The sequence below is a fragment of the Hippocampus comes genome, unplaced genomic scaffold, assembly GCF_001891065.2.
Source record: "Hippocampus comes isolate QL1 unplaced genomic scaffold, H_comes_QL1_v1.1 scaffold78, whole genome shotgun sequence".
Taxonomy (NCBI): Eukaryota; Metazoa; Chordata; class Actinopteri; order Syngnathiformes; family Syngnathidae; genus Hippocampus; species Hippocampus comes.
Genome location: NW_017805798.1, coordinates 2,528,365 through 2,553,977, shown reverse-complemented (window position 1 = coordinate 2,553,977; position 25,613 = coordinate 2,528,365). Strand labels below are relative to the sequence as shown.

General features: G+C 41.0%; 3 protein-coding genes across 4 annotated transcripts; all 3 read left to right on the top strand.

Moving 5' to 3' along the window:
* The first annotated feature begins 1,412 nt into the window (after positions 1-1,412).
* gda (guanine deaminase) lies at positions 1,413-8,841 on the top strand. Its single transcript, XM_019885534.1, has 14 exons — positions 1,413-1,650; positions 2,507-2,595; positions 2,735-2,906; positions 3,215-3,302; positions 4,742-4,847; positions 4,937-4,964; positions 5,571-5,678; positions 5,955-6,062; positions 6,138-6,235; positions 6,330-6,397; positions 6,517-6,663; positions 6,766-6,884; positions 8,077-8,104; positions 8,189-8,841. The coding sequence occupies exons 1-14, from the start codon at positions 1,525-1,527 to the stop codon at positions 8,263-8,265; spliced, it is 1,362 nt and encodes a 453-aa protein (XP_019741093.1). The 5' UTR covers positions 1,413-1,524; the 3' UTR covers positions 8,266-8,841.
* Positions 8,842-10,232: 1,391 nt separating this feature from the next.
* Positions 10,233-14,236, top strand: LOC109525214 (uncharacterized). Of its 2 annotated transcripts, none has more exons than XM_019885532.1 (5): positions 10,233-10,335; positions 10,946-11,224; positions 11,340-11,506; positions 12,155-13,218; positions 13,830-14,236. In XM_019885532.1, the coding sequence occupies exons 2-5, from the start codon at positions 10,996-10,998 to the stop codon at positions 14,062-14,064; spliced, it is 1,695 nt and encodes a 564-aa protein (XP_019741091.1). In that variant the 5' UTR covers positions 10,233-10,335; positions 10,946-10,995; the 3' UTR covers positions 14,065-14,236. The 2 variants fall into 2 exon arrangements, with proteins under 2 accessions (XP_019741091.1, XP_019741092.1); XM_019885533.1 differs by having other exon boundaries at positions 10,244-10,397.
* A 3,988-nt stretch (positions 14,237-18,224) lies between these two features.
* Positions 18,225-24,230, top strand: entpd4 (ectonucleoside triphosphate diphosphohydrolase 4; the record flags this gene model as incomplete). Its single annotated transcript, XM_019885537.1, has 8 exons — positions 18,225-18,357; positions 19,146-19,205; positions 19,361-19,491; positions 20,719-20,885; positions 20,955-21,279; positions 21,740-21,825; positions 21,919-22,080; positions 23,837-24,230. Coding segments are annotated over 8 exons (1,299 nt in total), but the record flags the coding sequence as incomplete, so codon positions are not given.
* Positions 24,231-25,613: the final 1,383 nt, after the last annotated feature.

Below are 25,613 nucleotides of genomic sequence, written 5' to 3'. Positions count from 1 at the left end.
TCACAAATTTCACTTGTCGGCCACGCACCTATTTGCCCCTAATTCAAGTCTAAAAATATTCCTGTTTCCACCTTCACACTTGATATCCAAATCAAATAACAGCCCAAGAGTAAAGTAGGACATTAAAAGTCACCATAAGTAAATATATTGCTGTACAATCTACTTCTTGGTATACAGTAGCTCATTAAACATGAAATAAAATGTTTAGAAACGATTTATTTTGGTCCAATTTATCACAAAAAAATGGCTTTTGAACGAGGTGTGTCAACTTCTGATAACTGCTGTCTATATTTGTTTTCTTTTGAGTGAGCCCCTCTTCTTCCTCCTTTTCATTAACCCTTTCATGCACCCTGTAACCTGATAACCGCTGTCCCTGAAAGGGTTAAGTAAAATGAATTTAATAGTGAAGCTGATAAACTGATCTGCTCTATATTATTTCTTGTACATCATCGTGGCTAAGGAAAGTATCAATTCAAAGAGCTCACATAATTCAGATGAGTACAGTGAGTTATGGCGAACACATTGCACCACCACACCAAAAAGGAAGTGAAAAGAGCAGACAGTTCGTAGCCTGAAATAACCTTCAAACAACTGGTGGGGTTCTTGAAAATCGCATTGTATTGCTTAACCATACAAAAGTCCACGTTATACATGATGTATAAACGGTATTGTGACATTATGAAGATAGAACACGCACCACACATTATTTTTGATATTAAAAGAGTAATTGAACTCTTCACAACATTGTTCATTCATTTTGAATTCTTTTTGTATGCCTTTTCCGTGAAAAATCGAAAAGTTGTTTTTACAATCAAACAAAAATATTGAGAGCTTTGGTGGCGGGGTTTTGATCTAATCACAATCTGATTAGTATTATTGAATCCTTTATTTGGGTCCGTGTCGTTCTAATTGTTCAATAAAACAAGCAGCATCCGTAGCTCATCTGTCAATCAAATGGTGACATGAGCGGAACACCCTGTGATTCATTCCAATACCCGTGAAGAGCAAACTCTTTGAAACTAATAAAAGGAACTTCAACAATGTGTTACAACAAAACTTTGAACGGAACGAATCTGCAAAGACCTTTGAGACCGGTTGTCGGAGCAACAATAAACACGAAGCTCCATTGGTAGTTTCTCTTGCGCATTTATTGATTTATTTATCTATCTCTATCTATCTATCTATCTATCTATCTATCTATTTATTTATTTATTTTCGTGACGTATTGGATCTCGTTAAATTGTGCAAGTGGACACAACGTATCATGCAGAAGTGTCGGTCCCTTCTTTCCTTAATGTTTGGTGCCAGTTGAAACTGGCCAAAGAAAGGGACACTGTAGACACACCCATCTGCTTCTCGCTCTCCTATTGGCTGCGCCTTTCCTCCTTGGTCAGGTGTGTCCCAGTCGGCCCCCCTCCTAGCCCATCCCACACCACACGAGTCGGCCGCTTTGGTAGACGATCGACTCAAAGTCGCAGTCCGACGCAGGTGAGCGCGCGACTTTCGTGTTTCTCTGAAATCGTGATGGCGAACCCGGACGGAGCCGCGGAGACGAAGCGCGTCTTCAGGGGGACTTTGATCCATGCCACCCGCGAAGAAGCAGCCAAGGTCCTGGAAGATGCACTACTTGGAGTTGATGCCGACGGGAAGGTATATTTTTAAGTATTCGGTTGCATTTTAGGCACTTGCGTATTTTAATTCAAAACTATTTTTCCGATTCAAATTGCACTTTTCATTTTTTTCTCATTGTCATATTTAAGCACTATTTAGATTGCAATTGTATTAATGTAATGATTATATAATTATCACTGGCATCATTTTTAGGTAGTAGCACATTACCAAATTTATTATTTTACGTATTTGTATTCATTTTTATTTGTATTTCATGTATTTTTAGTAGGATATGTGATATGTTGTACATTATTTTACTTATTTTTCGTGTGACTGCTATACTTGTATTGTTTAACATTTACCTATTTTACGTATTTGTATTCATTTTTATTTGTATTTTATGTATTTGTAGTAGTTTTAGTAGGATAAAACAAATATGTGATATGTTGTCAACATATCACATCCATTATTTTACTTATTTTTAGTGTGACTGCTATACTTGTGTTGTTTAACATTTACTTTTTGTATTATGTCTATTACATTTGTTCCTATTAATCGTTTTTGTGTTGTGTTGGTATTTTTATATATTTATAATTCATAAAATGTGTTGAAAAAATGTAATCCCAGTAGTTCTTAATATTATATTAGTAGCAATGAAACACTTTGTTTTTTTCTCCCCCCCCCCCCAATTTTGCTGCTGTAGACTGCAAATTTCCCCAGTGTGGGACAAATAAAGGTTATCTTATCTAGTATGCATATGATGATGCTGATGGGAAAGTACCTTCTCACGTTCACTGAACCGCATGAGCTGAAGTTGAGAATTCTTTTTTTTTTCCCATGCAAGCATTTCTGTTAGAATTATTTGCCAATTAATCAAGTTCCATTCTGTCATCAGATCGCCTTTATTGGTGAAGGTAAAGAGCTGCATCGACTCTCAAAAGAATTTGCATTCAGTCCATCCTCAGTAATTCAGTTGGAAAAACAGTAAGTACAAATGCTGTACCTATGCCTACGTTTCACTTATGACATCGACTTCAAGACAGTATGCGTAATGCAATAATCCAACTAAAAGGACTGTGGATACGTGACCTACAAATAATATACGGTGCACTCTGCGTTGTAGTGAATTCTTCATGCCCGGAATGGTGGACACCCACATCCATGCCCCTCAATACAGCTACGCTGGCACGGCTCTGGACATGCCCCTGCTTGACTGGCTCAACACCTACACGTTTCCGGTGGAATCACGCTTCAAAGACCAGAATTTCGCACGGGAGGTCTACACTCAAGTCGTGGTGAGCGCCTTGAAATGTGTGACATGTACATTAGATTTGTATGTACACCACACCCTGTTGTTACACAACCTGACACTTTAGAAACGTATTTACTGCTTGTATGTACACCACACCCTGTTGTTACACAACCTGCCATTTTAGAAACATATGTACTGCCCTTGTTAAACTCATTCAATACCAGCCAATTCTGGACCCAGTCTGAAAAGACGTTTAAAAACGTCTTTGGGAGTGAATGAGTTTTAAACAGTGTGTAGGCACTTGACAAAACACAAGTCTTAATCCTTTAATTGGGTCCGTGTCATTTGCAGAAAAGAACTCTGAGAAATGGGACAACCACCGCTTGTTACTTCGCCACAATACATACTGACTCCTCTCTCTTGTTGGGTCACATTGCAGGTATGAACATCTTTGCCCACTCTTTTTTTTTTTTTTTTTTTAAAGGGTGAAGCAAAACTAATAATTGCAATGTTGAATTGGTATTAGTATTATGAAAGGGTCCTTGGTAAAATGTCTCCCCTGTAAGGGATCCCAGTGTGTTGAATCAAAGAAAATGGTGGTAATGAGAGAACCATCTACATGCCACAACAGTGTTCATGGAGGAGTTTGAAACAGTCCAGACAAGTGTGGGTGTTTCCACACCCACACTTGGTTTGTGGGAGAATTTCGAAAATGCATAAAAATTATCATACCTAATAAACAACGAACACAAGCCCCCCCCCCCAAAAAAAAAAACTGAGATGGAAAATACTCAGTGTGCATGGAAACTGACATAGCAGATGAATTTATGTGATGCAGGCGATGGGTCAAGTATCACCCTAACGTGCCTTGTTGCTGTTCGCTTCACAAGTGTCAGCAGGTGTCTGTACAGGGCTTGTGTTATGTCATCTGCTGCTGACATGTGAATGAAAAAATAAAATGGAAGGTTCTACAAAGTTGGAGCATGTGGACCCACATATCGGTGTTTTGCGCTTCTTTGAGAACAAATTATTAGCCCACCATTCATTTGTCACTGTCAAAAAAGAAAAAAAAACATTCAAAAACCTTGAATTTGCCACTGTGAGGTGTTGTGTGTCGAAGTTTGAGAATTGTTATGTTTAAACCCATTTTGGAATCAAGCAGTGGTGAGTCGATGTGAGTGAAGCAGACGGCTACTACGAAAAAACTTTTTGGGATATGCATGACAGCTAAAATAGGAACAGAATTTTTCTTCATAACACTGTGAGCAAGAGAGATAATTCACTTTCAGAAACAAACATGTTTTCCTCCACTTTCTGCCCAGTGCCAAGGTCCGATTTGCGAACGTATCACGTTAACTCATTCAGTACCAGCCAGTTTCAGACCCGTTTAAAAAAAACAAATTTGACTTTCAGTCTTGGTAAAAAAAAGCAAGGAAAAAAAAAAACCTAAGCATATGGGATTGAATGTGTGAAGTCTGAAAAGACATATAAATATGTCTTTGGGAGTGAATGAATTAATAATCCTCCAGTATGGGCAGCTTTTGACAGATTTCTCTCATTTTGTTTCCGAATGCAGAGATTCAGCTGCTGCTCAGTGGAAGGGCGGATCTATTCAAGTGGAATAAAAGGCCACTTCCAAATCTGAAACGAATCCATAGCTACGCTTTGCGGAAAGCCTTGATCTAGCATTTTTTTCCAAATAACTAAATTAACTACATCATATGAACAACTTATAATCGCTTGATTGATCGATTGATTTTATCTCTACCCTGCCGAGGAAAACGTTTGGACACCCCTGGAACAATGCTTCTTTTATCCGATTGTACAAAAAGCTAGCATGCTTCCAACAGAGTGAGATTGTGTCCTTTCTTCTTATAGACAAGTTGGGACAGCGAGCCTTGGTGGGCAAGGTGTGTATGGACCGGAACAATTCAGTGAAACATTACAAAGAGACCATTCAAGAGTCCCTGGAGGAAACCCGTCGGTGTGTGTATAAAACATTGATTTATACGCATCAGTGTGGTTTGTCATTTGTGGACGGTACCGGCAAATAATTTGTTTTTCTTCCTCGAGGTTCATCGCTGAGCTCTTGGAGAAGAAGGTGAGTGTCTGTCCGTGCAGGAATCTTCCAAAAAATGCCAAGTCGAGTGTTGTACCCATTTGCTGCTGCGTTTGTGGAGGCAGTGTAGCGGTGTAGTCTACAGCGATAGTTCTTGCATGGGCGGTGATCAACTGTTAAGCACGCCGGCCTCACAGTGCAGAGGTGCTGGGTTTGATTCCGGCTACGGCCTTCCTGTGCGGAGTTTGCATGTTCTCCCCAGTGCCTGCGTGGGTTTTCTCCGGGTATTCCGCTTTCCTCACACATTCCAAAAGCATGCACAGCAGGTTAATGGAACACTCTAAATTGTCCCTGGGTGTGATTGCGGGCGCGAATGGTTGTTCGCCCGTGTGTACCCTGCGATTGCCTGGCAACCGGTTCAGGGTGTCCCCCGTCTCCTGCCCAAAGACAGCTGGGATAGAGTCCAGCATGCCCCGTGACCCTTGTGAGGATAAGCAGATCAGAAAATGGATTGATGGATTGTTGCATGGCAGAGTAGGAACTCTTGTGAATTTGGCAGAGTAGGCCAAAGACAGTCCTTCATGCTTTCAGTTGGTTTCAAAGTGACTGCAATTTTGACTGACATTTGTGTCTCTCCCCGTTGGGCAGTATGCTCTTGTGAAGCCTGTGGTAACACCTCGCTTTGTCCTGTCATGCTCGAGCACCTTGTTGGGACAACTGGGACAGCTCGCAAAGAATAACAACCTGCATATTCAGGTGAGCTCACCGTGGCAACCAAACCTGGCGATGTCCCCCCGGCAACAGTTGCCAGAGAGCTCAAGTGACCTGAAATCTTTTAGGATTCAGTTTTAGTTGTACACACAAACTGTTTTCAACTGCTGACATGAAATAGTCCAAATGAAGTGCTACAAAAAAAAAAAAAAATCATAATAACACAAGCAAACAACACACCTTCATCAAAGACTTTGCGTATATGTTCCCGGTGAATGCAAATTGAACATGTGTCTGTCTGACAACCATATTCACTCCCAGAGCCATATCAGTGAAAATGTCGAGGAGGTGAAGATTGTGAAGGAGATGTTTCCTGATTCCGATTCCTACACAGATGTCTACCACAAACACAACCTGCTTACCAACAAGGTGACAAAAAACAATTCCCGATTGGTCTAAAAATGCTCTCGTCGACACTCGATTCATTGTGTTGTGACTTCACAGACAGTGATGGCGCACGGCTGCTATCTGAGTGATGAAGAGTTGGCCTTGTTTCGAGAGACAGGCGCCTCTTTGTCTCACTGTCCAAACTCCAACATCTCGTAAGTTTGACTGATTCACCTTCGTTGAGCCTTTGCCGTGACGCAAGGCAAACGCAGACAAATGATTTGGTGTTGAAACAATTTATCTACTCAGGTTGTGCAGCGGACTCCTCAATGTCCGTAACGTGCTGAACCACAAAGTGAAGCTCGGCCTCGGAACAGGTGGGAACAGAATGACGAGACCGACTTTGAGTTCACTTCAAAAATGATGAGCCAAAAAGTGTTTGCCTGTGCCTGCTCTTGACCGTGTGATCGATCCCTTTCATTACGTCCTGCGTCAGACGTGGCGGGCGGCTACTCTGCCTCGATGCTGGATGCTGTGCGGAGAGCCTTGGACACGTCCAAAATACTGACCGTACAGGACCCGGAACACGTGACGCTCACCTTTGAGGAAGTGTTCCGGTTGGCGACACTCGGAGGCAGCCAAGGTACAATACAAAGTTGCATTCTGTATTCGTCATGTTGATGGAATCCATTTTAATATGCGAAGGTTGTGGTGTTATCTTGATGAATATGTCTTTTGTTTCCAGCTCTGTCCCTGGATTCCCAAATTGGAAACTTTGAAGTGGGCAAAGACTTTGACGCCTTGAGGGTGAACGTAACCGTTCCTGGCGGGCCCATTGACTTGATCGAGCATGACAAACCAAAGGTAGTTTACGTTTGAGCGTGAAATACTGACTAACGCTGTGTTCCCAGTTGTTCGGTTTGCTTTGGGCAAGAATAAACTCTGGCGCAGTTGCTTTTCGTGAGGTTTTGTCCAGTGAGAACATCGTCATCACCCTTGTCACATTTGCTTTGCTTAATAAACAATCATGCCGTCTGTTTGGTCACACGCGAAACCGAACCTTGGTGGTCATCAAACAAGCAGGCTGGAACAAATTGAAAAGGCTGACTACATTTGACCGTGAGGCGAGTCTTTTTCGCCCTCATGACTTCTGCAGTTTATCACCAATGCATCTTGTTTTCGGATTTTCCCAAATCCTGTCGCATTTTAGTCACAGCTTCTCTTTAAACCACAAATATCGTGTTTACTGTTCAGAATTTTATGGATGAAGATCCATGTTGTTTTGAATCCACAAACTGAAGCATTTGGATTGGTACAACAAAATTTGAAAAACATATTTTAATTAAAGAAATCCAATTAAAATGAGAGTCCTTAAAAAAAAAAAAAAAAAAACAACAACATAACCAAAATACATTTCGATTTTATAAAACTAACTGAAACATAACAACAAATGCTATTTTCAGCTTTGTCAATTTAATGGTTTTTCAGAGCTTTCGAGTTTCGTTTTAAATGTTTGAAATGTATTTATTCTGGTAGTACTGCAAAATCCCAAACTATTCCAATCTTGTCAAGCACACACCCTCATCATCCCGAAAACGGCAATGTCAAGTAAACTGCAAAATCCCAAACTATTCCAATCTTGTCAAGCGCACACACCCTCATCATGCCGAAAACGGCAATGTCAAGTACAATGCAGCCTTCCAGTTGAAGGCCATCGGCCAGGGCATGAGACAAGCAAGACAAGTTTTTTGTCTTTTCTTCTATGTGTGATATACAGTACCCAACACAAAAAGGCTTATGTGTGGAAAAAAAAAGTTTGGCATGTCTTTGGCTTTAGAAGGTGTGGCTTGTCCATTGAGATGCTCAATAGATTGAGCGGACAAAAACTTGTTTACATTTTTGAACCGCGACGTAACTCATGTTTCTAAAACGCTCTGTTTTGTTCCATACTAGTACTCAACGACAAATGCAAACGCAGACTCGGTTCTTAAGCTGTTCGGTGCGAAAACAAAAAGATCCAGGCAAGCTAACTGATTTCTCATCACTTTACTTTCAGATTATTCTGGAAAAGTTTTTGAATTTGGGTAAGTGAACAGTTACGATTCATTCTCGGTTGATTCCTTTGTGTATGACATCCTCGACATGGCAGTTTGGTTCTTGTTGTGCAGGTGACGATAGGAATATAGTGGAGGTTTATGTGGCTGGAAGGAAAGTGGTCCCATCCTCCGAGAAGCTCCTCTACTAAACGTCACATGACTTGGATTGAATTGCTCGAAATGTTGCTTCCCCTCTAATGATTGATATTAGAAATGAGTCACGTTCAGGCTGTCATTGGATTATATGTAGTGGCCAAACTTTGCTATTCATTTGCAAGTGGAAGTTATACAACTGCATACAGTAGTCTGGCACGTAAAAAAGACTGCACTATATCAGCAATATATATTTAACTGCATGTTTTTTTTCTGTAATTTAGCCCACAGTATGGCTAATCCTGCTTGTGCTTGTGCTAATTCAAAAGTGCGAAAAGTGTGGGGCTTGGTTGGGGGAGCTTGAGAAAAAAAAATGCACTCTATGCCTTGCCATTTAATACAATATGTGTGGGTGTAACCTTACTTTTAGGTTTCATAAAACCACTTCATTATCCCCCCCTCTTTTTTTCAGTTTTTTTTTTGTATGTTACATTTGTGTGGCCTGAAATATGGCATAAAACCTATGCAACAATTTTATGAATATACTCCCGTCATTGTCGTATCTGGTGTGCTTTAAAAGTCAGTGTTTTGGTTTCAGATTGCAAAGGCACATGATCTTTTTTTTTTTTTTTTTTGAAACATTTTTTAATATTCCTGAGTTGTTCCAAGAAAAATCAGTCATCTGTCACGGTCAAAGATTGTACACTTTTGGAAACCTTATTTTCAAAACAAATTGCTAGAATGTAGCGCAACCAATAGATTGCATTTGAAGTGTGTATTCTGCTCATCTTCATGCTGGATAACTTTCCCATGCCCACAGAGTAGCTTTTGGCGTCCTTGAAGCAATCATCACTTAAAATTGGAACATTCCCTACTGGAGACACACAAACCTTTGGAATGCACCAGTTGATACAAGCAAAGAAACGGTTTAGTAGAAACGAAAGTTATGATGTCCCGCCCTTCTGATAATATAAATACATTTTAGGATGGGGCCATGTTACAGCCTTTGTTTTTTGTTTGGTGGTGTGCCATGAGATTTTGCTGATGTCAAATATGTGCCTTGGCTCAATAAAGGTTGGAAAACATTTTGTTCGAGAGATCCACAATTGGCTGAAAACCACACACACAATGGATTTTATGGGGCTGTTTTGGGTCAAATGCCGTTGCAACTTGACTTTGACATCAGGGATGGCACCTCTGGATTGCCATACGAGGGAAGTGGTTCCCCTTTTTAAGAAAGACGGCCAGGCTGGTGCTGAAGCAGAGGATCCGTCTGGAAGGCGAATCTCATCTTCTGGCAGAGCAGTGTGGGTTTCATTCTGGCCATGGAACAGCAGACCGCTCAACAGGGTCTTTAAGGGTGCACCGGAGTTGGCCCAACCATTCCCACTTCTGTTTTGTAGAGTTAGAGAAAGCGTTCGACGCATTGCCGGTAGTAAGTCAGGTTCCTTTACTGTTAGGCTTGGACTCCAAGGATGTCGAGTTCATCACCGATTTTGCTCCTAACTTTAATGGACAGAATTTCTAGTTGCAGCAAAGACGTTAAAGGAGTCTGGTTCGGAGAATCAAATGTTATGCGTACGTAGATATGACTAACACCTCTGCATTACTAAATTAAAAAAAAAAAAGTTTGGCGTTGCTGTCCGGTTTGGTGAATGTCAAATGACCTTGTTACAGCTAAAGAAAATATTTTACTACCTTATCATGGTTTTCAGCTGTGATTTTAGTTAATGTTCAACCACAACGCTATGACGACCAGGTAGACTCCAAGCTCCAAGTGGGACATTTCCCAGCAGTCGCGAGTGCGGCGTTGACTGTATAAGTCTGTTGGGGAGATTTGAGTGCGTGTGTGTGTGTGTGTGTGGGGGGGGGGGGGGGGGGGGGTTGGAACTTGAATAAGTTCGTTGAAGCCAGAGTCCTCACTTGCTTAAGATATGATCACACCGCCCTCATCTGTTCTTTCGGGGAAAAAAAAATAAATACAGTATGCCTGAAAGACGAAATTCGGGGCTTAGTCAAAAATCATCAGCCAATCCGAAAGCCTTACAACCAGGAAGTGATTTTGTTTTTAGGAAGTGGCTTTGCCCAAACTTTCAAAAACTGGTTCCTATTCTTCAACCTGACAAGTAAGCCCCACTGAACGATCACATTTATTTATAAAATAATTCAGCCAATTTGATTATTTGTGGTGAGTAGCAAGTATTTGCTTTTACGGGTAATGCTGTGTGAGAAGCAACTCAGGGGTGTACATTACTGTGTAATATGCTGTTCATCAGAGCTACTGAACTGTCTTCATTTTTTGCAATACAATAATGTCTATTACACACTACAGTGTTTTTCACTCATATGCGCTTGAGTCATTCATGACCTTTCAGTGCGGTAGCTTTTTTTTGGGGGGGGGGTTGATTTTTGAATTTTTAGACAGACGCGCATTGCTGCCCAATAAATAAGATAAGATAAGAAAACCTTATTGTCACAATGGAGAAATTCGCAATTTATAGCAGCAAAATTTGGAGGGAAGAAAGTAGAAAACAAGTACAGTATTTGCATGCACAAAATAAATGTTAAAAACTGAATTGTACACAGTACAGAATGCAATATAAAAAAATAAAATAAAAACAAAATACAAAATAAATTCAGCTTTAACACGATAAGTTTCACTTTTTAACCACTGGGACAAGCTTCAACAAGTGGCACACAAAGTGGATAGATACATTTATCATTATGTCTTGCAAGAACTGTTCTGTGACCTGGGAGCCCCACCGATCTGATTGGGGTCTGCAAAGATGCCCCTGTTCCGAGCCTCTGGGGACCAGAGGGTGAAAGCTCAGCCCAAGTGGAGGAAGACGAGGCGCAGTCGGGTGATGGATGAGGATGACTCTGTGCCTACACTGACTCGGCTTTGTCTACTGAGCTTGGCTGACAATATGAAGAATGTGTGGGTGAAAGATTACGCTGATAACTACATAGATCATTATTCTTTCCTTCACATCATGGGACCTTTCAATTTGCTCTGTGAGTCACAGGCACACTTTACATATGCACCACACTGATTAAAATTGCCATATCAAGTAATTATGATCTCACCCACGTAACTCTCTGCTGTGCCCCCTCCCGCTCTCTCTAATAGCTGGCGAGTTGGTGGAAGAGCTGACACGTTTGCTGTGCTCGAGAAGGAAGCTTTCCCGTGCTGCCCTCCATCTACTGATAGTACCCCAGCTGAGAGGCCTATCCCTGGAGACCTGTCCCGGCCTAGTTACCTCTGCCCTGTGTGCCATGATTGCTGCACGCTGCCAGGTCAGACAAACTTGTTGGGAAAACTGTATCTATATACTGCGTCATACTAGATAGTGACATTGTAAAAAAAATAGTTACCTAAAATATCAGCGTCTCTGAACTTTGAAGTGGTACACAAGTTTTATGAGTTGCTTTAAAAAAAAAACATGACCTTACATTTAATTTTAATACTGATGATGGCAGGTGTGTGTTGACTCATATTTAACATGAGTTTAAATGTGATCCGTTTATTTTGAACGCAGCCATTTCATAGTTATTTGAGGATCTGCACACTTTGTGCGACCGCATAATTTCAGTTGTTTGGTTCACTTCCACTCTCCACTCAGTTGAGTTGTCAAGGTTGTCAGTCACATTAACGGTGGAAAAAGTTTAGAAGTGATGTGTCTCTGTCTGATTTTTTTAATCACAAAAACCTGGCCTTGGAACAAGGGTGTGTAGACTTTTATATTTACTCCATGTGCTGTAACACAAACAATAGTCTGTCTTCAAAGAAGTTTACTTCCTTATGAACTGCTGTGTGCTTAGTATAACCTCACCTGCCCATACAATTCTCCTATTGGGTCATCGTTCTGGATTCCCAACTACCACTTGTCTCTCATCTGAGGACAAAGTATGAATGCAACTGATGTCTTTTCATACATTCTGTAGGGCCTGCGCAACCTCAGCCTATCTGGAGCTCAACAGCTACCTTCCAGGGCGCTGTCAGACACCCTGCGCTGTCTACCTGCCCTGCGTTCACTTTCCCTGGCGGGCACTTCATGTGACGCCGGTGTCATCAAGACCATCGTCCTCTGCTGCCCTTTACTTCGCCATTTGGATGTATCCGGATGCCACTTACTCTCTCCCGCTGCGCTCCTTCCCCTCGGCGGTTTCAGTTCTTTGTCTAAATGTTCGCCTTCTGGCTCTTCCTCTTCCACATCTGCGTCTCCGCTGCGTCTGTGTAGTTTGCTCGCTCTTGATATTGGCTTCGGGGAAGAGGAGGGAGACCTTCTCGCGTTAGTGGCGTACCTGCTCCTTGCTCTGCCTTACCTAGAGAGATTGGCTGTGGAGAACCTCTTGCAGGCTTGCTGGCTGATCCAGCACAGAGACTTTACAAAGGTGGATGCATTCGCCAGTAGAGAAAGACTGCCTAGGTTGGAGGAAGTGTGGAGGGAGAGCAGGCGCTCACAGCAGACATCTAAGACGGCGAGTGCCGAAGCGCAAGATGTGAGTGAAAGTGAGGATGATGAGGAAGGTTGCTCTCAGAATGATGCAAAGGAAATAGGCAGTGATGAACGTCTAACACTGCGCTTAAGAGATGTGAAACATTTAACATGTGAGTCTCTGGACATTTTTGGCTGTTTGTGCCCAAACATCACTTCTATATCTGTGAGAGTTGAAGAGGAAGAGAACGATGGAGGAAGAAGTTTGCCCTCTCTTTTGGCAACAGGGCTGCAGTCGTGGTCAGGTCAGCTGAGAAGTCTCTCCGTGCAGCACCAAGGCCCTCTCCAGGATCTCCTCCCTGCCTTGCAAGTGTCAGGTTCCTCCCTCGTGTCACTCACCTTGGAGGGAGTGAAAACGAACCCTCAGTCACCGCTACTGGAGCTCATCCGGGCCTGTCCCAAACTCAAAGACTTGCTCATCCGCGCAGAGCCTCCCACCCCGGCTCTGCATGGAGAGCCGGATGAGCGCGAGCTTCCAAGTCTGCCCAACCTTTGCTCTCTGACACTCAAGTAAGACTACAAATGATATTTAGCACAACGGAATGTGAACAGAAGGTTGAAGACAATCTTCTCTGTGACATTGGTTGACCTTCTAGTTGTGTTAATTTCACATTAGCTGCCAAAAGTGATTTTTTTAGTGCTTTCTAAAAAAAAAAAAAAATCACACTATCAGCTCAAATGAAAGAGCAGTGGAACCTTGAATTATTGGCCTATCTTTAGATTGTTTGTAACATTGAAGATTTTTTTTTAGGGACCTAAAAACACTCAGCACAAAATTATTGTTTTGTGCTTTTTTTCATAGCCTAAAAAAATGCCCAGCGCAGTATAAAATTATTCTAAATATATGGAATGAAAAGACGTCAAGCCGGTGCAAGGAAGGCAAATCAGGAGTGATGTAGCTGAACCAATGAGATGACACAAAAACCTTGTTGTGGTTTCTGGACTAATTAGAGATAGTCTAGGTTTTGTAGAGACAGATTAGAATTGCAATATTCACGACATGAGGAGAGAAAAGCAACAATTCAGAAGATATCATTGGACTCAAGTTTAGGAATACGTTTTAGGTTAAAAGGCAGAAACGGTACAGTGTTAATGTGTTCATTGATGTGTTTTGTCTGCAGTTTCTCATATGGGCATCACCAAATGCGGCCTCCCATGTCCTGGATGTCTTTGATGAGGGTGATCTACTGCCTCCTGACTGGTTCCCCTTTACTCCAGAGGCTCTCCTTGGTCTCTTTACCGTGTCGACTCAACCATATTCTGCAAAATGTACTGCGGTCTGGCTTCCGACACCACTCTTTAGGGAGCTTCTGCTCACTGTGTTCTCAAACCACTCGAAAGAGTGACACACCTTGACCTGCAAAGAACCGATGTTGAGATGATTACTGTGAAAGGCATAATGCAGCGGAGCAAGAGACTAAAGTGTGTAGACGTGAGTCATTGCTGGCAAATCAGTCACATGCAGTGGACAGAATGCAAAAGGTCAAGTCGAGCGCAAGTTGTCTGGGTGTAGTGAGGAGATGTGCAACTTGCATACATGGCAATTTTCCGCGGATCCGCCTGGCTTCCGACACCACTCTTTAGGAGCTTCTGCTCACTGTGTTCTCAAACCACTCGAAAGAGTGACACACCTTGACCTGCAAAGAACCGATGTTGAGATGATTACTGTGAAAGGCATAATGCAGCGGAGCAAGAGACTAAAGTGTGTAGACGTGAGTCATTGCTGGCAAATCAGTCACATGCAGTGGACAGAATGCAAAAGGTCAAGTCGAGCGCAAGTTGTCTGGGTGTAGTGAGGAGATGTGCAACTTGTTATGCAATTGAAATGACAACCATTTTAAAAGTCAATGTTTAACCTGCAAACAGTCTTTTTCTCAAATCTTAAATCCTGCCGTTAATATGTAAACAAATTGTCTCCTTGAATGTTCAAATCACGCAATGCAGATTTTTAAAGTCCCGATAACGTAACGATAAATATTTTAGAAATTTGAAATGTGACAGAGAAGAGTGTTGTGGTGCCGCAGGCCTCTGACAGCTCACACTTGTCTTTGTAGATATTGTTTAAAATAAATCAGCCCTTTGTCCCAAACAGTAAGTAGCGCTCACCACTTTCCCTCCATGTTGCTTTCAAATTAGCCGGGTGTGTGGAGAAGACAAATTTGAGTAAAATGTGCTTGTAATCGAAATATGTTTTTTATTAAACTGTAACAGAATTCAATTACTGTACATATGTTTTGTATCCTTAATACGTTACTCCCCAAGCCTGATCATATACCAATTCACTAACTATACTGTGCTACTTAATACTATACAGACTTCCTGTACTGAAATAGAGTATCCCATCTGCACCAATTTGTTGATTTTTTTCCCCCCTAAACTGAACATATCGCTTCTGTGCTGAATAAAAAGGTTTTACGTAATGTGGCTAACATCTATTCTAATAAACAGTGCGTTCAATTCAATATTATGAGGGAATGTTACATAATTAGAATTAATAATTTAGAATATTAATTTTTGCATGACCATTTAAATAACATATACGGTATTGATCTAGTTCTAGTAGATAGAGACAACTTTTAATTTGCTCCCAAACGAGAATGACGAAGCTCTAATTTGAACTTTCACAGACGCCGATGGGCGGTATTGTAACAAGTTGTACGGTGTGACCACTTGGCCCTGGAACATTCGGCTAACCCAGAACAAAAAATCAAACGCACTAACTGGAGAATTATAATAACACGTCACTCGGAAGGCGACTTGCCACATACTCGTCCACATTAGCCGGGTAGCAGGTTGGTGTCACACGGAGGACGATGGTACGCAAAAATTTAGGAATTTGCCATTTTTAAATGTAAGTATGCAACATGTTCAATGTCGCGTGCAAGTAGTTACCCCACCGACTCCGATGAGTGTTAAATAATGCTGACTTTCACTCCCAGCGTTGTGTTGGAATGATGACGCTAACGCTAGCAAACAGCAGCTGTTTTCTTTTTAATCTTGTTAATATTTTGTTTTTCTCTCCTTGATTTGCGCATCGAAACAAATATTAACGACGAAGAATTCAGCTCTGCGGTTAACTATTACAGTGAGACCTTCTTCCAAAGGAGCCGAAAGAAGGAGAATCAACGATGAACATCCGATTTTTGCCAATGCAAGGTAATGGGAAGGCGTGAGCAAACCGAGATGGAGTGGTCCGAAAGCTCGAGTTTCTTCGTCCATCCTACAGACTGATGCCTTTACACGAATGAGACCAAGACGCTGAGCACCTTCTTCATCATGGGCAGGTTCGTTTGTGTGCTGAGAATGTACTGTGTCACAAGAGTACAATGACTGGTGCCTCAACATATGTCAAACCCAAGCTACGAGTTTTTGCACAATTACATAGACATCCCGGGGCGTTTGCTTTGGTAATTGCTCAAGAAGAGGTGAGATATATCTGACAGGATAACTAGTGACTGCTTCATGCTCATATTGCCCTGAGCCTCCAACAGTTCCCCTCCTGTTCGTGATGGAGAAAGCTCCCTACTCACCTGAACTATCTCTGTGTGATGTACAGTATGTCCACCCCCCATTCCCAAACTCTCTGGGATCATCAAGGGGGGACCTGTTCTCCAACAGTTCCCCTCCTGTTCGTGATGGAGAAAGTTCAGGTGAGTAGGGAGCTATCTCTGTGTGATGTACAGTATGTCCACCCCTCATTCCCAAACTCTCGGGGATCATCAAGGGGGGACCTGTTTTTTTGAAGATGTGAATGACATTGAGATGACTGTAATGGAGCAGCAGAGGATCCAATCTTATCTCATGTGGGGCCCAAGAGGTAGCTTCCGTCTTTCTCAAATTACATGCACACACAATGGCTCATTTAATGCTATATGGGCCCAACGTGTTATGCATTCCTGAATGCGTCAACCTCAGCGGTTGTCAAAAGGTGAAGTAATGAAGTCTTTCACGTTCAAAACCCTGCTTGAGCTGATTTTTGTGCGCATATATTGTCCACACAACGTATATTAACTCTCAAAGATGTTCTCGTTGATTTCAGGGATCTATGCGTGGATTGGAATCAACTTTGTCCTTGGAAAATTTCAGCATGCGCATAATGGTAAGGACACCAAGGAATGGTGTTTTACAAGTTTCCCAGTCTGTTGCGTTTTTGTTAATTCCAAAAATGTTGTGCAACATGAGGATTTTTTTTTTTTGTGACCCAGTTATCACCTGCTGTAACCTCTTTCTGACCTATGTCCTGCTCTCCTGTCAAGATGGAGACGCTGTTGTAGAGATCAATGTCCCGGGCAGTGATCAACAGGCGGCGCTGGTGAGAAAAAGGACTGCTGGTGTGTTGGACATGGGCGGCGTTTCCACACAGATTGCATTTGAAGTGCCCAAAAGTGTAAGCTTTGCATCTCCACAACAGGTTATTATCCACGACCAAATATGTTTTTTTCTGCTCTTTGGTTGTGTCACTCATTCTTTCTTCTGCTCCCTGGTTGACACTGTGCACCATTCTTGTCCCGTGGAGACCGTCTACTCTCCATGCATCACTTACTGTAAGCCTGTTGCATGTATCCGTAGCAGGATGTTTTACTGATTTTATGGAGAGAAAGACCTTCAAACACATTTTTTTTAAAAATACAGTTTAGGAATTTTAAAGAAATGAAATTAATTTTTATTACATTTTTGTAAATGATTTTAATTACAATTTAAAGGTGATCTTAGGTGTCTTAATAACATTTAGAACTTTTTCGGAGCTATTTGAAATAAATTACGCAATCTCTCCATTTGAATATGGTGTATAAGTTTATGACTATATCATCAATTGTATTAATTTTTTTTGACTAGGTCAAGGACAACCTCAGATGATCATATTTCAGGCACTTTTTAATAGGTACATCTGCACAGTATAATTGGATAAAATCCAACCTCTGTATTGGAAATATTGCCTTTGAAGGATAATAATGGTATGTTTGGAATAATAACGTGGATAAAGGAGGAAAATAACATTTGTAGTCTGCAAAATAAAATTCCTTCCTGGAGCGCATCAACTTTTATGTTGTATGTTGAGCGATTTTTAATTCCTTCTGTGAACACCCTCATAACGTAATGCATTTCTATGTCAAAGTGACTTTCCCCAGTGAATAAATACAATTTGACGCAGTGAATAAATAGACATACTTCATGTTGATGTCCTGCTTCCACTTGTGCTCAAATGTAAAACTATATATATATATATATTTTTTTTTTTTTAAGTTTTAAATTGCAAATGATATCAATGCAAACTTTGTGTCATTTCTTTATTTTTCGTTTTACAGTAAACTTGCACTGGGAGTAGGAATAAAGAGTTCTCTTTTTCTAAAAGGGGTTCAGTCTGCCAAACTGCAACTTGTGGAGTTTGCTGTCACCATAGCTCGCGGTTGTGACTCAAATTATTTCGTGCAACTCAAGTCGAAAAAAACTTGGCGGTACAAGCGACAGCACTTACTGTAGCTTGAAGAACTCACAAAGTCAAAGTGCCGCTGTAATGCAAAAGGTGTTGTTGTCTTCATATCAGTCAACAGGAGGCAATTCTGGAAGATTTGCGAACAGACATCCCAGTGCACTTCAACTTCCTGTTCTCAGATTCTCACGTCGAAGTCATTTCCGGAAAATTGGAAGGTAATTCAATGCAAATTGACTACCTGGTATTTTTCTTTCTCAATTGTTATTATTATTATTATTATTATTATTATTATTTACAGTATTAGAAAGAGCTCTTATAATCCAGGATAGTTATACACCACTGGATACTGCCACCACAGTAATAAACATATTAAGAAAGTAATCATCTCTAACTCTGAAAATCAGAATTGGGCATTTATTCTTCTCAGTTGTCAGTTTGATGCAGCGCTTGAATTGAACTCTTTCTGCATAACCAGGGCTCACCAAACTAGTTCAAAGCAAGCTCTACTTCTTGGCTATTGATCAATGCAAAGGGGCTGCCAGTTCGATCCACATTTCTGAAACGTGTTCAAATGACCTTTGAATTATATATGATTAAAAATTCATGATTTTCATCACGGTGAAGCCACTGACCATGGTGATTCCTTACAATAATTTTCAACGAGGACCTGGTCCCAGCGAGTGCCATGCTGGTGACCCGCGGTAAATACTGTCCATCAATCAGGTTTCTCAAGTGCTTATCCTAGCAGGGCCGCAATCTTATCTCATGTGGGGCCCAAGAGGTAGCTTCCGTCTTTCTCAAATTACATGCACACACAATGGCTCATTTAATGCTATATGGGCCCAACGTGTTATGCATTCCTGAATGCGTCAACCTCAGCGGTTGTCAAAAGGTGAAGTAATGAAGTCTTTCACGTTCAAAACCCTGCTTGAGCTGATTTTTGTGCGCATATATTGTCCACACAACGTATATTAACTCTCAAAGATGTTCTCGTTGATTTCAGGGATCTATGCGTGGATTGGAATCAACTTTGTCCTTGGAAAATTTCAGCATGCGCATAATGGTAAGGACACCAAGGAATGGTGTTTTACAAGTTTCCCAGTCTGTTGCGTTTTTGTTAATTCCAAAAATGTTGTGCAACATTAGGATTTTTTTTTTGTGACCCAGTTATCACCTGCTGTAACCTCTTTCTGACCTATGTCCTGCTCTCCTGTCAAGATGGAGACGCTGTTGTAGAGGTCAATGTCCCGGGCAGTGATCAACAGGCGGCACTGGTGAGAAAAAGGACTGCTGGGGTGTTGGACATGGGCGGCGTTTCCACACAGATTGCATTTGAAGTGCCCAAAAGTGTAAGCTTTGCATCTCCACAACAGGTTATTATCCACGACCAAATATGTTTTTTTCTGCTCTTTGGTTGTGTCACTCATTCTTTCTTCTGCTCCCTGGTTGACACTGTGCACCATTCTTGTCCCGTGGAGACCGTCTACTCTCCATGCATCACTTACTGTAAGCCTGTTGCATGTATCCGTAGCAGGATGTTTTACTGATTTTATGGAGAGAAAGACCTTCAAACACATTTTTTTTAAAAATACAGTTTAGGAATTTTAAAGAAATGAAATTAATTTTTATTACATTTTTGTAAATGATTTTAATTACAATTTAAAGGTGATCTTAGGTGTCTTAATAACATTTAGAACTTTTTCGGAGCTATTTGAAATAAATTACACAATCTCTCCATTTGAATATGGTGTATAAGTTTATCACTATATCATCAATTGTATTAATTTTTTTTTGACTAGGTCAAGGACAACCTCAGATGATCATATTTCAGGCACTTTTTAATAGGTACATCTGCACAGTATAATTGGATAAAATCCAACCTCTGTATTGGAAATATTGCCTTTGAAGGATAATAATGGTATGTTTGGAATAATAACGTGGATAAAGGAGGAAAATAACATTTGTAGTCTGCAAAATAGCACTCTAATATTGCACTTTATAAAAAAAAAAAACACACACACAGAAATGATGCAATTGAATACAATGTAAAGAATTCAACAATTTTTGCTATATTTTTGCTTCACTTCAATGGACATTGTGCTGCTCCTTCTGATGTGCATGCTCTGGCCACCTGGGGGCAGTATAAAACAGGCACACGGCAAAGAGTTTCTTAACCGACCGCGTAAGCTGCTCTAATATTAGTAGTTCTTCAAAGAGGATAAAGAATATATGCCTTTGTTGATTTGTCCAGCTACACGTGCACTGTTTGTCTTCAAATATCTTTTGCTTGTTGTGAAAGATGTTAACTTCTACGCCGCTGTACAGTCGCCGCAAGTCAAAGCAAAACTCACCAGTCAAGTCACTTGTATCGTAAGGCACCACCACTAACCATTTTGTTTCAATGGGTACATTTCTGACCGTCTATACAAACCACTTGTCAAGCAGCTCTTTTATCGGCTCTCATTAGATTCGTGTACCTGATGAAAAGTCATGTCGTAATCGGCATCGTTTTTTATGCATTGTGAGAAATTAACCCACACTGTGATCTCATTTAATAGTCTTTAATTGTCCCATAGGAGGAAGTGGCCAAGAATTTACTGGCCGAATTTAATCTGGGATGCGATGCCCATCAGACTGATCATGTGTACCGTGTGTACGTGTCCACTTTCCTGGGTTTCGGTGGAAACGCAGCACGCCAAACATATGAGGAGAGCCTCATAAAAAACACCACCATGCAAAATAAGTGAGTGCCTGACCTTCGGACTCGTTTTCCTTTTTCCCTTTCGTGAACATCTCTGACCGATTTCACCAGGCTGTTAGGTCAGCATGTCGGCGAGACGGAAAAGACGCCCCTGCTGGACCCCTGTCTCCCCACAGACCTGCAGGATCAGATCGGCACCTCTGAACAGAAGCTCCATGTGCTCGGCACGGGCGACTTTGACCAGTGCCGACTTAGGCTTCAACCCTTTCTCAACCGCACCAATGAGCCTCAGACGTCTCTGAACGGCATCTTCCAGCCGGCCATTGACTACAACAACAGCCAGTTTTTTGGTTTCTCTGAATTCTACTACTGCACAGAGGACGTGCTGCGCATGGGCGGAGACTATAACGCTTCCAAATATGCCCAAGCTGCCAAGGTAAACAGTAACGTGCCTCATTAATGAATGAGTTGAGAGTAATAAGTAGCAACAGATGCTAGGAATACTGTTGTAGGGTTTTTTTTTTTGTTTGTTTTTTTTTTTGTTTGTTTTTTTTTTTGCAATTCAAACAAGTGTCAAGCATATTTAATTTGACTTTGGTGGTGCCGCTATGAAAAGGAGAGAAAAGTAATCTCAGACTCATTAGCAAAACCAGTATTTGAAGAGCAGCAACCAATCTTAAAGGTGTCTACCTGTAAATGTGATTGTTAAAACATTCAACTCAAAAGCAAATAAAAAAGTATTAAAGTTTTGTGTTTACACAAATTGGCCTCAAACGCTGACTGTTAACAAAGCTTAATACTCGACTGTCACTGTGCACGCTTATGCATAAATACACAAAAAAAAAAAAGATAACGTCTTGTGATGACTGGCTGATAAAGTAATTTCACATTTTCAGAGTTACTGTGCCACCCAGTGGAAGACTCTGAGGGAACGCTTTGACTCGGGTTTGTACGCTTCCCACGCTGATCTCCACAGACTCCAGTAAGTTTCTCCCTCCTAATTTTGCCAAGGCAGATTTTGTGTCTTAAATGTGCATCAACAATTGACACGAAAAATTGTCATATATGTCCACAGGTATCAGTGTTTTAAATCTGCATGGATGTATGAAGTATTACACTCGGGCTTCTCTTTCCCGCCTGACTATAAAAACCTGAAAACTGCATTTTTAGTCTACGATAAGGAAGTCCAGTGGACTCTCGGAGCCATTCTCTTCCGAACACGCTTTTTACCTTTGAGGTAAGCTCGGCTTTCATTTGGGTAAAGTTGCATTCCATTCTTTCCATTTTCTGTTCGTCCGACTTAGGCTTCACCCCTTTCTCACCCGCACCAATGAGCCTCAGACGTCTCTGAACGGCATCTTCCAGCCGGCCATTGACTACAACAACAGCCAGTTTTTTGGTTTCTCTGAATTCTACTACTGCACAGAGGACGTGCTGCGCATGGGCGGAGACTATAACGCTTCCAAATATGCCCAAGCTGCCAAGGTAAACAGTAACGTGCCTCATTAATGAATGAGTTGAGAGTAATAAGTAGCAACAGATGCTAGGAATACTGTTGTAGGGTTTTTTTTTTTGTTTGTTTTTTTTTTTGTTTGTTTTTTTTTTTGTTTGTTTTTTTTTTTGTTTGTTTTTTTTTTTGTTTGTTTTTTTTTTTGTTTGTTTTTTTTTTTGTTTGTTTTTTTTTTTGTTTGTTTTTTTTTTTGTTTGTTTTTTTTTTTGCAATTCAAACAAGTGTCAAGCATATTTAATTTGACTTTGGTGGTGCCGCTATGAAAAGGAGAGAAAAGTAATCTCAGACTCATTAGCAAAACCAGTATTTGAAGAGCAGCAACCAATCTTAAAGGTGTCTACCTGTAAATGTGATTGTTAAAACATTCAACTCAAAAGCAAATAAAGTATTAAAGTTTTGTGTTTACACAAATTGTCCTCAAACGCTGACTGTTAACAAAGCTTAATACTCGACTGTCAGTGTGCACGCGTATGCATAAATACACAAAAAAAAAAAAGATAACCGTCTTGTGATGACTTGCTGATAAAGTAGTTTCACATTTTCAGAGTTACTGTGCCACCCAGTGGAAGACTCTGAGGGAACGCTTTGACTCGGGTTTGTACGCTTCCCACGCTGATCTCCACAGACTCCAGTAAGTTTCTCCCTCATAATTTTGCCAAGGCAGATTTTGTGTCTTAAATGTGCATCAACAATTGACACGAAAAATTGTCATATATGTCCACAGGTATCAGTGTTTTAAATCTGCATGGATGTATGAAGTATTACACTCGGGCTTCTCTTTCCCGCCTGACTATAAAAACCTGAAAACTGCATTTTTAGTCTACGATAAGGAAGTCCAGTGGACTCTCGGAGCCATTCTCTTCCGAACACGCTTTTTACCTTTGAGGTAAGCTCGGCTTTCATTTGGGTAAAGTTGCATTCCATTCTTTCCATTTTCTGTTCGTTTGGTCAAAAGGTGGCGTACATTACCACAGGGCACGCATTGACTAAACATTGACACTCATATTCATACTTAAAGACAGTTTAAAATTTTTAGTGAACATAATATCCATGTTTTTGGAACGTGGGAGGAAGTTAGTTGACCAGAAAAGAAAAAGGAAAAAAAAAAATATGCAAACCCCTCCAAGGTGCCCATATTCGAACCCGAGAATCTCCCGGCGTTGAGGCTGATGCTCTCGCGATATTATCAAGGGAAATTTTTTTTTTCTCATTTTGCTACACTTATTAAATATTTAACCTTCTCTCTTGTGATATCGTTCTGCTATGTTCAACAAGTATTGTTTATTTAGTGTCTCTGCGATTTTGGAGATTTTTTTTAATGTACTTATGAAAGCTGGTGTCTTTGTTTTGATGTTGTTCATGTTTATCCGCGGTAAACATTGCGCCGTGTGAGGCTCTGAGGAAGCGTTTAGTTCTCCGTATGCCGAGAATTGAGTTCTATGAAGTCATGAGCTTCATTTTTCTTTTTTTTTCCCCCCTCCAGGGACATCCAGCAGGAAAGTCTGAAAGGAGTGCACTCTCACTGGCGGCACAGCTTCTCCTTCGTTAACAACCACTACTTATTCCTGGTTTGTTTCTTCATCGTTCTCCTGTCAATCATCTTGTACATGCTGCGACTTCGCCGAATCCACCGACGCGCCGCGCAGCGCTGCTCCCCTTCCTCTGTGCCATGGCTGGAGGATGGCTTGGGATCACCGACGCTCCCCATCAACCTCTAAACACCGGTGCAAGCGCTTGCCATTTGGTTTTTGAGGTTTCTTGGCCAGGAAGCTCCCATTTCAGACTTCGGGCCTTACTGAGCCACAAAAAGTGTCAGTTATTGTCTTTGTGTCATGTTAGAACCCAGGTGGAGGAAATGGTTATATTTTCCTACAGAAGAAACTAAACAATATACAAAGGTTTGCCATTTGGTTTTTGAGGTTTCTTGGCCAGGAAGTTCCCATTTCAGACTTACTGAGCCTTACTGAGCCACAAAAAAGTGTCAGTTATTGTCTTTGTGTCATGTTACAAACCAGGTGGAGGAAATGGTTGTATTTTCCTACAGAAGAAACTAAACAATATACAAAGGTTGGACTTTTTTTGTGTGGGTGATCTCTTCGTTCTGTGTTTTTAAGGAACATTTTTTTTAACCTTATAATTCGCATTTAACGCCAAATAATCCATCTTTAAGCGGCAGGAGCACTGCAAATGTTTAATACTGCCCGTGCCGGTACAATTGTGTGCGTGCGCGCGCAAAAGAATCGGACGCAACACTCGTGCACATGTCTTGTCACTGTTGGACTCCTTCAAAACACTCTTCTATTCAATAGGCCTGCTGTTTTTCTTATGTCTCGTTATTGCTGTAACGTCAAACGTATGAGGGCTGGTGCGGCTATTTATGGTGCGCTTCATTTTCAGAAGCGGTCGTAGGACTCATGATGATTATTATAAGTGCATGTAACATGTTATTTATGCACAATTGGTGTCATGAAATGTTTGTCGGACTGCGATATGCCAATAAAAAGGTTGTGGTATGAGTTTTCTCTTGCCCGAGGAGATGAGAAAAGACAACCATTTGATTTGCCTCTCCCTTCTCCAAATATGATCCCTCAACCATGAAGTGCAACGTTTCGTGAGGGGTTTTCGTTCGTTTTCCCTCCCCCCTTTTTTTTTTTTTTTTTTTTTTTGTACAACTTGTTCTCATTATTGTCACGAGTGAACTGGAGCCTATCCTAGCTGTCATTACATAGACAATCATTCGCCCTTTTTTAAAGCTAACTTGGTTGTTTTGGAGGGAAGCTTACACAAGCATGAGATGTGCAATTCACATAAAATAGGCCAGAGTAGGGATTTGAAAACTCAACCTCACAAATGAAAGGCAGATGTGCTGCCCAATTGAAAAACTGTTGAAACAATTTGCAAGAAACCTTGCAAAAATGCACAAATCGGACAATTTGGGAATAAAAATGTTCATTTCAAAAGCAAAGATAATGGTCATGTTAATTAATGTGATGTCATTGTTATAGACTGATATGTGTGTTCAGTTATTAAATCCACAAGGTCAATGTTTCCACTCATTTCAATACTTTTTTGTTTTTATCATTATAGTTTTCCATTCATTGCAAATATGAATGTCTATTTTTTAGTCATGACTGAAATAGGTTTGCAGATGATTTCACCCTTTTAATTACACGCATATAAATTTTCCATTCCCCTTTGCATTCCATTTACAGTCGTTGGAAAGGAGAAAGCACAATGTTGCGGACTTCATAGATTTGACT